Source organism: Thunnus albacares, chromosome 2 (assembly GCF_914725855.1).
Source record: "Thunnus albacares chromosome 2, fThuAlb1.1, whole genome shotgun sequence".
NCBI classification, from domain to species: domain Eukaryota; kingdom Metazoa; phylum Chordata; class Actinopteri; order Scombriformes; family Scombridae; genus Thunnus; species Thunnus albacares.
The window spans coordinates 23,778,344-23,791,550 of NC_058107.1; the positions used below are offsets into that span (position 1 = coordinate 23,778,344).

A 13,207-nucleotide genomic window follows, 5' to 3' on the forward strand; every position below is an offset into this window, starting at 1 on the left:
TGTAAAATGTCTCAACAGACTAAACCCACCAGAGGGAGTGGGCATACTTACTTTTTAACTGATACAAATAGTGTCTTAATTTCTCAGTAATGAAAATGTTTAAAAGTTTGTCAAACCATAATAAAAAAAAACAGTAATTTTCAACACACATCACAAATCGATTTTTTAAATTTTATAGCCTATTTTACTATTTTTATGTACTTTATGTAGCCTACTACACTCTCACAGTACTCACTACTGTGAGAGTGGTGGTGTGTGTGTGATGCAGGGAGGAGAGGGGCTGGAATGATGTAGGACCTGTTCTGTTTCATCGCTCTCCTCCCCGAAGCATGTGACCATGTGATCACAGTCACTGCAGGCAGACAGATTGAGAAAACTTGTGACCAAAGCAACAGCAGCAGCAGCAGCAGCAGCAGCTCGGCGTCTTGCGAGATAAAAAACTGAACCGCAGCGACTCCACAGCCTCCCTTCAATCTCTTCACCTCCGTCAGACAACATGGACTGCGGAATAATCACATCCAAGACTGTCCTCCTCTTCCTCAGCTTGGTATTTTGGGTAAGTTGCGGCGTTGAATCCCCCTCTAGATGTATGAATTTATACTGACCTGCTTTCTAGGATGCGGGTTTGGTGTCTTGCCTTTTTATGTATATAATCGCTGTGTATTATTATTATTATTATTATTATTATATCCTGTATGCTTAAAGGTTTATACACTACAAATGTAACGATTAGGTAAATATACTGGTAGCCTGCCCCAGCATTTGGCATCACTATACTGCACTTCCTTATTTTTGCTGTACCCCAATATAGTCCAAATCTGCGTAGTTCCTTCCTTATATTCCAGAAAACTTATGAATAACATTTTCCAGTAATGTGAATTTCGGTCCAGTACAGTTCAGTGGAATTATGACTGAAGGATGATTGTTGTAACACTGCCAGACATCCGGCTTGATATCTGACACTCTGGTCAGACTGACTCACATTCAAAGTCTGACCAAAGTTCATTTGGACTATGGCTTTGTGTCAAAGTAAAGTTTGGATGTAGGTATTGTAGACTAATGTTGGCTAATTCACAGTGTCTTTCCTCATTTGACCTCACTGGCAAACAGTTGCCGGCCCTCCTGTCGGTCATTTGGATTTCGAAGGGACCCAGAAAACTTGTGTATTTGTGTAATTAGATTACTTTGAGAGAGAGAGAGGGCGTGTGCGTGTGTTTGCAAAGGAAAACACAGGCAGGGTTTATCGCTTTCTACTTTCTTATTCAGTATCTTCTATCTGTATTTCAAAGTCCAGCCATTTCATTTGCTAGACACTATACACAGCACCTCCCTTCCCTATGGAAAAATATGTCACATAAATCACAGGCTTCTAGTTTCAAAGTAGGAAATATTCTATGTAATCACTTCTGATTTGTAAACCACATATCTCAGAGTGTCACACACTTTTGGGTTTGCCCTATTTCCTCAAACAGTTGTTGCTCAATTATGTAGTCTGTCATGTTTGCTGACTGTTAACGAAGAATGTGGGGCAAACATTAGCCACTGGACAAGCAGAGTCCATGATATGTGTATACTGAATATAAGAGTATCCATCTTTGATTTTTTTCACTGATTCATGCCTTGAATAGAGTCTGAAATAGCAGTGTGTTGTGGGATTTCCACATTCTGTATAGACAATAGGGAATGCCCCTACTGTTCATCATCAGATTTTATTGTTTGGTTTTGGGTTTTATTTTTATTTTTTCAAATCATTACCGCAATGACTGGAATCCCTGATATATCAAGCTTCTCTGAGGAGCGTAGCTGCTTCATGCTATTATCAGTTTTGCATTGTGAAGCAGATTGACTGTAACTTGAGCAGACAACAGATTTGTTCAAAATACTGTAACCAAACCAGCCAAAATATCAAATTAGCCACTTAAGCTCTGCCTGACCGACTGGCAGATCCATATTTAGAAAGCCAAGTTATGTGGCTAAATACCAATTTCATTAAAATTCTAGTGAAGTTCCCAAACTTTCAAAAGACACCAAACAAGTGGGCCTGAATTTGAAAATGTGCATGAAGTGATCCACTGAACAACTAGAATATTGGAAAAAAAGAGTGAAAAGGGTGTTTTTTCCTAACCTTGAAGAACTAAGAGGTGATTTAAGGGGAAAGTCAACAGTTTAAGAGGTTAATTTGCTATGAATGTTTTGAAGCACATGAGCAGATGTTCTATGGCTGTTTTCTTTCCAAATTTGCAAAAGTGATACCATGTCCGCCCCCTGAAACCTGGTCTAAGACACAGTACCAGTGCATTCGCCACACTCAGATATCATCCCCACAGTTCAAGAAACATTGCTCACAGAGATTTCCTCACATTCCTGAGAGGTGGCACGGTGCATAGACGCTATACGCTGTGTAAGCCTCTTTGTGCTGCTTCTTAGGCACAAGATCAGAGTTTCTGGAAAGATTAGGGGTGAGGGGTGGGGGGTGTAGAGTAACTACCCCACAGGGATCCCGTGACTATGGAGTGATTAAGAGAAGTGAGTCATGAGACTGAACTAAAGGATGAATAATTGTAAGGTTACACAAAACACATAATTCCCACATATGAACAAACAAAAGCACACAATGTATAACTCATTTGACTACAGGGGAAGTAATACTGAAAATGATACTGATTCACAGGCACACATGGAGGGTTTTTTCCGAGTTTTTCACTAGTAAAGCATAGTGGCTTCATCGCAACTTGGCTCCTTTTGTCATAGACCAGTATTGTACTCCAGTATGATCCAAGAAGTTTCAAAGGGCAAAGAGAAGTCAGGAACACTGATAATGAGATAAATACTTCATAGACTTTGTCTTTCTGTAACAGTTGTCTCTGTTTTCTAAAAGCTTTAGAGATTAGATACCATAAACAGAATAAATAAATGTGTTATGTTACAATAAAATGAGAAGTCATTTTTAAATCAGTGCCTGTGGTCAGTCTGTGTGCACGACATTGCTTCATACAGTATATGAGGTCTCATGATTGATGTGCTCACTACTGAGGCATGACTTGTAGAAAAAAAAAAAAAAAAGAAGAAAAAAGAAAAAGTCATGATGATGGTGTGATTAAACCCCTAATCCACATCTGACTCAACCAGGACAAACTGTCGGTGACCTTAACAGTCTGTGTTCATCACGAGATCACAGCAGATAATAAGAGAGAACAAATATCTTTGTCATTTAGCTAACAAGCAGCTTTGTTCTCAATTAGAGTTTATTGATATTCATGACTACAGGCAGAGTACACTGCCTGTAGACAGAGTTACACGGTCACTTACTGTAAGTGTCATGTTTACAGAATGAAACTAAATGACTGATGCATGTTTCTCAAATCCCTATTCATACATAGGATGTCAGCTCTTTTCTCTCAGGTTCTGGATATATAATGTGCAGAATATAAACTTTCAACTTCTGCAAAAAGAGAAAAAACACCAAATGTGTGACAAATCTCTTCAATTGTATCAATGTGATTCTCTCTACAGAACCTTGCTTTGATAAGAGTGAACTCAATGTATGTTGAGGTTTTAGGTTGAATGATCCATTACTTGATAGCTCTCACTCTTTTGGCATGAACCTACATTGCTAAAGTAGAAAACATCTAAAATAGGACAGTAGACTGTAGTTAAACTCTTAGCTCTCTACCTCTGTTTTGTCATTTTAAAAAGTCAGCACATCCAAATGTTAACAAGCTAACAGTGAAAGTGTAGTGTATCTTTATTTCGGTGGGATTATTATATTTTTCTTTATTTCCCAACATAACAGCTTAGTCAAATACAGAAAAATGAGGAAGTATATTCTTTATATTCAGTTATCAACTATTTACTGAATTAGTGAAAAATAATGAAACATTTTTAACTTCATGCAGTACATGTTTATTCCCTCTTTAATCATAATGCTAGCTCGATAATCATGAACGAGACACTTCTGACATACTGTGTTGCTTTTTTCTTTTCCCTGCAGGCTGCAGGAGCGGCATTGGCCTACGTCGGCGCCTATGTGATCAGGAGCTATGACAACTTCGACAGTTTCATCCAGGACAAGTACACGCTGATCCCAGCCGCTATCATCATCGGCGTCAGTGTGGTGATGTTCATTTTCGGTCTGGTGGGATGCTGTGCTACAATCCGAGAGTCCAAAGTCGGCCTCAGCTTTGTAAGTGAGGAATGTGTGTGTGTGTGTGTGTGTGTGTGAGAGAGAGAGAGCGGCAGCGGAGGAGTTTACTGTAGGGTGCTCAGCTGTAGAGTCTGTACATTTGTCATTTCAGTTACTACTGTAGTTGTCGTATATGATGTTTCATTTTTGTTTTCTCAATGTGTGAAATCTACCTTTGATTCACAGTGTTTTACTTGACATGTTCATATATCTTTCTCTTTCTCTTTCTCTTTATATCTAGTTCTTTCTGATCATAATGGTGATCTTTGCGGCTGAGGTGGCCGCTTTGGTGTTAAGCTTCATCTACCAAGGAAAAGTGAGTCGCATATAGGTGTTCTCTGCCACACAATGTTTACTGCTGAAAGTAAATTATATCAAAACCATCATTTTAAAACTGTGCTGAAACATTTCTATACTATTAATATTTTTCTTTTGTCTCTTCAGATCAATGGAGATCTGGAGCGCTCAATGAATGACGCCTTCTCAAAGTACGATGGACAGGATGCTGAAACCAAAGCTGTAGACTACCTTCAGTCTCAGGTTGTTTTTTGTTTTTTTTCATGTGTACTTTCATTCCCTTCAACTTTTTTTCTGCTTGGCTTGTCGCCTCAGTGTTCGCTTGCTTTCGTTTCCTTTTTCTTGTTCTTTCATTTGACTCCATAGTCTCTCTCTCTCTCTCTCTCTCTCTCTCTTGTCTTCAGAGAAAAAGAGTCATCTTAAAACAGCAACAGCTATCAGTTTATATGGGCCCATTTTGTTTTGCTGGTGATGAATTCTTATTTTTCCTGTTGATAACTGGCCAAATGTAGACAACATATGACAACAAGTAGAGCTGAACTCATATTATTGTGATATTCTTTGTGTTAAAGGCTGGACTATATTTAAATGAGACTAGTTTCGGAGCCTATAAATGAACAATGACTGACTCAAGCTATTAGCTCATCCTCTCCATAAGACAAATTACTTTCTTTTTCAAGGTTTTCTTGTGTGTTAATGCAAGAAAGAAAGAAGATTATAGTCATTCCTAAAATATTTTAGCAGTTTGTTGATATACTATATACTGTATGATGATAATGTTGAGGTATTTGCAGTGTGGCTGAAATTAACTTTGAGAGGAAAGTCTTCAACAATATGAGCAAACAAAATGACCAGCTACTGCAGTGTGCACGGACATGTAACACATTTACAGGTCTGGCGCTTTGAATCTGGTACATGCAGGAAATGACTCACTCATGTAGAAGATAAAGGAAGTTGATTGAAAGTGTGCAAGTTAAAAATATATACAAGACTTCACACATCCTTAAAAAAACATTTATAACTCACTGAACATCATAAATTGCTGATATTGTATGAGAGAGTAGATTTTTTCCTGCAATTCCCTCTCACATAGTTTCACTCTTTCCTTTTTTTACTTTTTCACTGTCATATATTTTTGGACTCCTTGTGAGCTATATATTAACCCCTGCCTGTTTATCTTTGTCTCTGTGCAGTTGCAGTGCTGTGGTGTCAAGAATTACACCAGCTGGTCCAACACTACCTGGTTTAGAAGCCACAACAACACAGTGCCTGTGTCCTGCTGTAAGAACAGCACCACACAGTGCACTGGCAGAATGGATCAGCCAGACCTGCTTAACGTAGAGGTAAATCATCCTGTAGCATCAGGCTCTTTGTATTCTTAAGTAACCTTTTAATATTTATCGTTGTTGTGATTATTTGTTGTTTATGTGGTATATGCTTCTGCTAAGGAGACTTTGCAGGGGACTTGCTGAATGCTGAATTATTGTTTTGTTTTTTTAAATCATTTTTTATGCTTTTATGACTAAAAAGCAAGTCTCCATTTTTTTTCCATCTGTCATGTGTTCCTTTTGTGTGCTCACACTGTGCTTGTGCATGTATTTAGGGTTGTGAGGCCAAGCTGGAGCGCCTCCTACAGGGCGTTTTGGGTTATGCCATGCTGGTCATTCTGGGCTTTGCCATCATCAAGGTAAGGACGCCACCTGTCAGTATGAGCAACCCACACTGTACATCCTGCTCGCTATTGTCATAACACAGTGAGCTACACATCAGTCAGTGCAACATATTGAGCCTCTTTTTGGAGAAGAATAAGGCTTAGCATTATACTCTATTCTCTCTATGCCATGTTTTACACCCCAAGTGTCTGGATTTTCTTACCCAGCACTAATGGAAACCCAACTTGATGTACCTTTTTAATTGAAATCACATAAATAGAAGTAAGATGTCTTCACATTAGGCCTGCAACTAAGGATTATTTTCATTATTGATTCATCTGTTGATGATTTTCTCAATAAATTAATTACTTGTTTAGTCTATAAAATGTCAGAAAATAGTGAAAAATGTCCCCATATTGTGTCCTCAGATGTCTTTTTTTTGTCCTAACCAGTCAATATTAACATTTGAGAAGCTGGAATGAGAGAATGTTTGTTTTTTCTTTCTTAAAAAATTACTCAAAATGATTAATTGATTATCAAAGTCATTGGTGATTAATTTTCTGTCGACTAAACACTGCAGTTCTACCTCACATCTACTCATATACAAAAGAAAGAGTAACCTTAGCACACCTGTTAACTGACAGATGCATAGGAGAATAAGCAACACCACAAAATGTAAAAATAGACTCCCACACTGTCAACACTTATGGTAGATTAATTAAAAGCTGCATTGCAGTCCAGCAACTTTCATCAGGCATTTCACTCATATAAAATGGTAGGTAGCTCTTTCCAGGACTGAGGAACAGTTACTTCATACATCACATACTGTATGTTCACCGTATAGTATGTGGGTCAATGTGGCATCCTGTTTGCAACCATTTCAGTATGAATACACTCTACTAATTCAATCATGCTTTTCAAAGTGATAACCATCTTTTATTTCTAAGAGAGAGATTGACCTAAAAGGCATAAAATATCTGAATGGAATACTTCATTACAGACACTATTTGATCAAAAATCTACTCTTGCAAAATAAAGTTTGAATCTTATGCAAATGATACAGGTGCAAGAAAAAACTACTCAAACATATTAATGTGTTTTCTCATCCCTTCACGTACCATTTGGAGCTTTTACATTTTAAGGGCTTGTTTCTGATTACTTTTGTATTTCCTGTTGCAGTTCTTTGGGATGCTGAGTGTATGTGTGATCACCTGTAAAACTGGCAGCCGGAGGAGTGGCTACCAGCCTCTCTATGCCTGAGCATCCTCCTGCAACCACCTACCACCTCCTCATTTTTTCTCCAGTAGGTTTGCTGACCACTTGCTAAAAGCTAACCGACATCCTCATTCAGCAGTGTGCAGAAGCATCCAGGTTGTGTTTTAATAATGGCGTATACAGTATACACAAATGGCAAAACCTTATCTAAAGTACCAAATCAGCAACAATGTTTTTCTCACCTGTCAAATCATTTTGTTATTTTTATTACACAGCTCCTGAAGTTTCCAGCTATTACTTCCTTTTACAGTAACATATGATACAGTTTTTAAAAAATAAATGATAAAAAATGTTGATCCCTGTTGAAGTACTTTGGATTTTGTTTGCTCTCTGAAGATTCAGATTTAGTTTCTAATGCTGACTTTAAGCCTAGAGCAGCTACCATGACATCAAAGGAGAGAAAATGTGACAGAGAAGAAAACTATTTTGGACATTAAGGCTTCCTCTTGGAAATCTTGCCGAGCCTTATCACTTTGCTGCATCATGTAGATATTCTTTTACAGGATACTATCCTCTGGAATGTACCATAAGGAAGGACTTCAAACTATATTTTAAGCTTTTCATGATTGTGAAGAAAAGAACAGCGGTTTATTGCCTTATTTAGGGTTGCAATATTTATAGCCAACCGAATGAAGGAATATATGTATAATATTATGGACAATTACCTGTATTGAGTTGAGTTACAGTTCTACGTAGTTTGACTTTGGTTGTGTTTATTGTGTTTCTAAATTAAAAAAGGTGAATATTTCACAATAATAAGAAGTTTGGTGCAGTTCTATCACACCCTTGTGTTGCTTTGTGTGTATTTGTTAATACTTACTTACAATATTCAATCAGTCTTTATAAATAGGATGCACACACATATTTTTATTATGAAGTTAGAGGGAGAAGCAAACAATTCTGTCTAATCCTTTGATCATAGCACCATGATATATTTCTGGCCAAACACCTTTCTGGTTTCAGGTTATTTTCAGCACACCACTATTACAGAGCGTACATCCAGAACATCACAGTAAATGTGACCCATGTTGGTTATCTCTCCCTCTCACCACCTGACTCTGCTGATAAAGAGGCCCTCTGTGCCGCGCATATACTGTAGAAGATAGGAGTGTTCTTCTTACACAGGCCTTGTCGGTGTTTATATTGATAAATGAGAATACAGACTCTTCCAGGGGCGTCATAGTCATCAATCATCTCTGAGCACAGATTAAAGTAGAGTAAAGGTTATACATTGATGAGGCTGTGGATGAAACTGATTTCAACCCTCAGTTTGTTAAAAACATATTGAATTATCTCTTTAAATATTCCATTAATGATAAAATCACCAACCACATTTATACAATTACTTACTTACTTACTTTCTTCTCGCTAATCCATGTCCTTTTAATAGTCAAATATCCCATAGCATCACCTGCAGAACTTAAGGTCATCACGTTTCTACATGTATTTAGCTGCAGTAATCAAGAACGTCCTGCAGGTGGTGATAGAGAGTCAAAAGTCAAAACCAGCAGTTGTGGTAGTAAAGGGGCCCAAAAGCACCTAATGTGTACTTTCTACAGAAGCTGTAGAAGATGTGAGTTCATATTTTGTTATTTAATTCATACAGTTATTATGTTTATATATTGAAGAATAAATTGCTGCAAGTCTGTTTCTAAACACTGATATAAATAGGATTTCAAAATGTTTTAGAACTTGAGGAGTCACATCCTTAATCAACAATTCTTTATTCACTTCATTCTGACTAAACTTTCACGTCACCTGTTGCTCACATTGGGGTTTCAACTAATCATTCTACGTGTAATTAACATTTCTGTGTGTGCTTCTTATTAACGACATCCGCTGATAAATGACCCTGCTGCCCTGTCTCATTCTGTGTCCCTTTCATATCTCTTGACTGCATATCTTATTCAGTGCATATCCTCACTGCTCCAGGCTATGCTGACATTTAGACAGGCCGGTCCTTTTCAGAGAGAACTGTTGGCACACACATGGCTAGATAACCTTGTCAGCTCTGAGCCCTGTTTTCCTCCCTCTTTCCCCCAACTGTCTGTTTCTCCTCTCTCTCTCTTTCACTCTCATGTCTGTTTATCTCTGGGTGTTTGTGTCTGTTGTCACATCTCACCTTTCTTCTCTTGTCACGCATCTTTCTCTTCTTACCTGTTTCTGTTTTACATTTGAGGTGTTTTTTTGCAACTCTATCTCCTACCTAGACAACCCATCTGTTTTCTGCTCTTGTTTTTATCAGCTTCCCTCGCTCTGACTTTACAGTATCTCGAGTGTTAACCCTTGATATCAGGCGGTGCAGCAAGAAAGATAGCGCTCTTTTCCAGGAATGGTGCATACAGTCAATAATGCAAATCAATGAGCGCAGTGCAGCTGTAATGTAAAGAGAATTATCTGTAAGAAGATTTTTTTTATTGATCATTAGTTTCTGCGTTGGGTGTAGGGTTTTGTTATGTTTTTTGTAAAAAACTATGAGAGTATGAATAAAACTGTCAAAAAAAGATGCAGGGAATTCAATCAAACTTGTCAGAGAAAGCTCATTCACCTCGCTGACCTCATTACCTTTAATTAATTATTTATTTCAATGATTTAGCATTGCACTTCTTTAAAGTTAGGAGACTCACAAGTGACAGATTTTAAAAAGAATGGTCAGAGTTGAAGCAGCAGAGGCTCAGTTATTCTGGTTTTTAGTCCCTCCCTAGTATGGGTCAAACTCTTAGACTGGAAATAGAGAGGTGTGACATCACCCATTGGTTTGCTTTGCAGCTGGTTAGAAGCTGCTTATAGTCAGCACCATCTTTTCTGTTTGGAGTCAGGACCTTCCACATATAGAGTGTGAGGAGGGGGTTGCCTTTCACACTCTGGGAACATGCCCCACTACCTCAGAAACAACAAGCGGTACACACTTGGGCTAATGTTAGCTACTTTCACTCAACTGTGCAAACAGGGCAGGTATCATAATCAAGTAACATTTAACTTACCAAAATATTGCAACAATAGTTCAACTTAGCTGTCAATTAACACCCACACAGCACATATGAAAGCCCACTGCAAGTCTTCAAAATTTTATTAACAGAGCAATCATTTCCAAAATGACCACCAGCATACTGAGGGTCCAAATTTAGTGATTGAGACTTTAATGACCTGTTGAAAAAAATGATTGACTTAGTATTTCTAGAGAGAAGGTAACGCTTTTTGAATGGGAGTCAAATGGAGCCAGGAAGACATCAGCATTGCACTTTGAGATGCTTCTGCAGTGGCTTCAGCCTCAAGCCGTGGTAGTTGCCACTTGGTGAAATTCCAAAAACATTGAATCCCACTTTTCCTTTAATGCAACTGGATGCAAACCTGCAGTTTGTAACATGGGATTTCTGTTATAAAATTAACCACTCAAGTCCGGTCAAAGATAAGCATGACAGCATAATGGGGGTCATTTTTTTAAAGCTTTGGAAAGCTCCTTCCAGAGAAGACATTACAGAAAACATTACACTACTGTTTTCACAGATTCAGTGGTACTCCTTGTGACAAGTTAGCTGTGCTTCATGAATAAAATCAGTGTCTCTTTAAATATCCTATTTGTAATTCTATTTCTCTTCTATTCTATTTGTAGGAAAATATTTGGCTCAGACAGCATGAAGTTTGAGTCAGATCTTTTTCCCTGTTTTATAACAACCATTGTTTTCAGCCTTCAATTTCTGTCACCTTTTAAGGTAAAAAGAAAGAAGTGAAAAGTGTTGAATTTGATGGGGTGAGAGTTGCTTGTGCGCGCGATGTGGCATTGTAGCATTTGTTATACCCTTATGAGTCATCTGTGTACACCTACAGATGTGCCCCATCACTTCTGTGAAAAAGCATTTAGCACAAACACACACAGAGGGAGCCGAGCCAGATGTCGTCACAGGGAAATTTCATCCTGACCTCTAATTTATTTATTTCCTTTCCTACTTAGACAGGGATCTGTAGGAGGGAGGTAATTTGAGGAGGACACACACGCACACACACGCACACCGACACACACACACACATACACACACACACACAATGCTGCTGCTCACTCTGTGCTGAAGGTAGATAGACAGTAAGTCAGACAGGCAGTTTCTGTCTTTGTAGAGACCCAAGAACTCTTGTCCAGAGAATTCCTTCATCTGACTCACATAACATTTCTATTACTAAACGCCTTTTCTGGATTTGTTATGTTCTGTTATAAATGTCAGATTTGACATCACACAAGCTACAAAGAACCCTGCTTACCACAAACTTCACAAGTTTTTGAAGTGCATCACATGCTGTCTTAGGTGTGATAGGAAAAAAGACAGACTTTTTATCCTTTTTTTATGAAAAAATAATACAAACAAATAGGTGACAAGCATGTTATTAAGGTTTTATTTGTAGTTCTCCCCTTCACCTTTCTTTTCGGGGCAGACCCATAAATAATGACCACACATTGTCAAAACCAGGAGCAGGTGCTGCTGACAACATATGTGCCCTTGTGTGTGTGTGCGTGTGTCTTTGTGTGTGTTTCTGTAAATAGCCACCCGCCACTGACACTGTGATGTCTCCATTTGTCAGATGATATCAGTGTTAATTAGAGAGAGAAGCAAGAAAAGAAGAACAGAGAAACACCGCAGACACAGAGAACAAAGAATCAAACAGAGTAAATGAGCAGCAGCAGTATCATAGCATTATCCATATTATTTTCCATCACATCTGTGATTCTCTGAGCTTGATCTTCACGGCTTAAGAGATATTCAAGTAGCCTGTCTCCTTTTTTCTCCCCTTCATCTTCTTTCCCTTCTCGTTTTCATCACTGTCTTTGCCTTTTTTCCTCTTCTTTTTGTCATGTACTTTTTGTGCTATTTTTCCTGGGTATTCTCAGGGTTTCTTGTAAGTAGCATTACTTAAGAGCTGCTAGTTTTTAGCTCAGTGTCTAATTACCTCATGTTAAAACTCCCCTGGAAATAGGTCTAGAAATATAAATCACAGATCTGCCCGAACACTTAAAAATGCTAATGCACAGGTTGAATTTCTACTATCTCATCTTCTGTTGAAGAAAAATAAAAATGCAAGCTGTGTCAGTGCAGTGAAACAAAAATACACACAGAAGACACAAGGTACTGTTGTTTTATGCTTTTGTGATTTTTGTCACACTTTTGAACTACACCACTGCTAGTCCCATTATGACTGAAGCATATTACATGACAGATGAGTCAACAGTGATAATATAATGTGAGCTGATTTTGATTGAGATGAGATTATAAAATAGCTTTAAGACAGCAGTATGTAATCTTAAGGACACTGAGCACTATTGAAAGGGAAAGAAAAGATGTTATCATTTATTTTAAACAGGTCTTTATTACTGAAAGCTTCCCTGCAAAAAGATTATTCTCTGACACTACAGTAACAAAAGTATTTGACAATTTCCTCTTCACTACATTCCTTCTGTAAACCCGTCTTACAGTATCTTGCCGACACACAGCAGAAAGAAGCAGATACATACCTGGAGGATGTAAAGCTAAATGTTTCTTTGAGTCCAAGCAGCTTCACGGCATCATACAGTATAAAGGACTCACACAGTTGTTGTATGGGCTCTGATTACAAACCCACATATCTAATCACAAATGAACCAGCAGCTAATCATCTAACTCTCTGGCTTGCTTTTAGCAAATTATTCATCATCAGGTTCACAGTGATTTCTGTAAAGAACATTTAAAACAGAGCATGTCTCCTGCAAAGTAGAAAATAACAATGAAAACTATAAAATCCTCGGCAAAGCAACAAATGTATATGCAAAACATAA

General features: G+C 38.0%; 1 protein-coding gene across 1 annotated transcript; it reads left to right on the forward strand.

Annotated features, from left to right (window-relative positions):
• Positions 1 to 264: 264 nt before the first annotated feature.
• Positions 265 to 8,166, forward strand: tspan36 (tetraspanin 36). Its single transcript, XM_044373933.1, has 7 exons — positions 265 to 556; positions 3,992 to 4,183; positions 4,425 to 4,499; positions 4,628 to 4,723; positions 5,674 to 5,823; positions 6,084 to 6,167; positions 7,312 to 8,166. Exons 1-7 carry the CDS (start codon positions 497 to 499, stop codon positions 7,390 to 7,392), a joined length of 738 nt encoding a protein of 245 aa, XP_044229868.1. The 5' UTR covers positions 265 to 496; the 3' UTR covers positions 7,393 to 8,166.
• Positions 8,167 to 13,207: the final 5,041 nt, after the last annotated feature.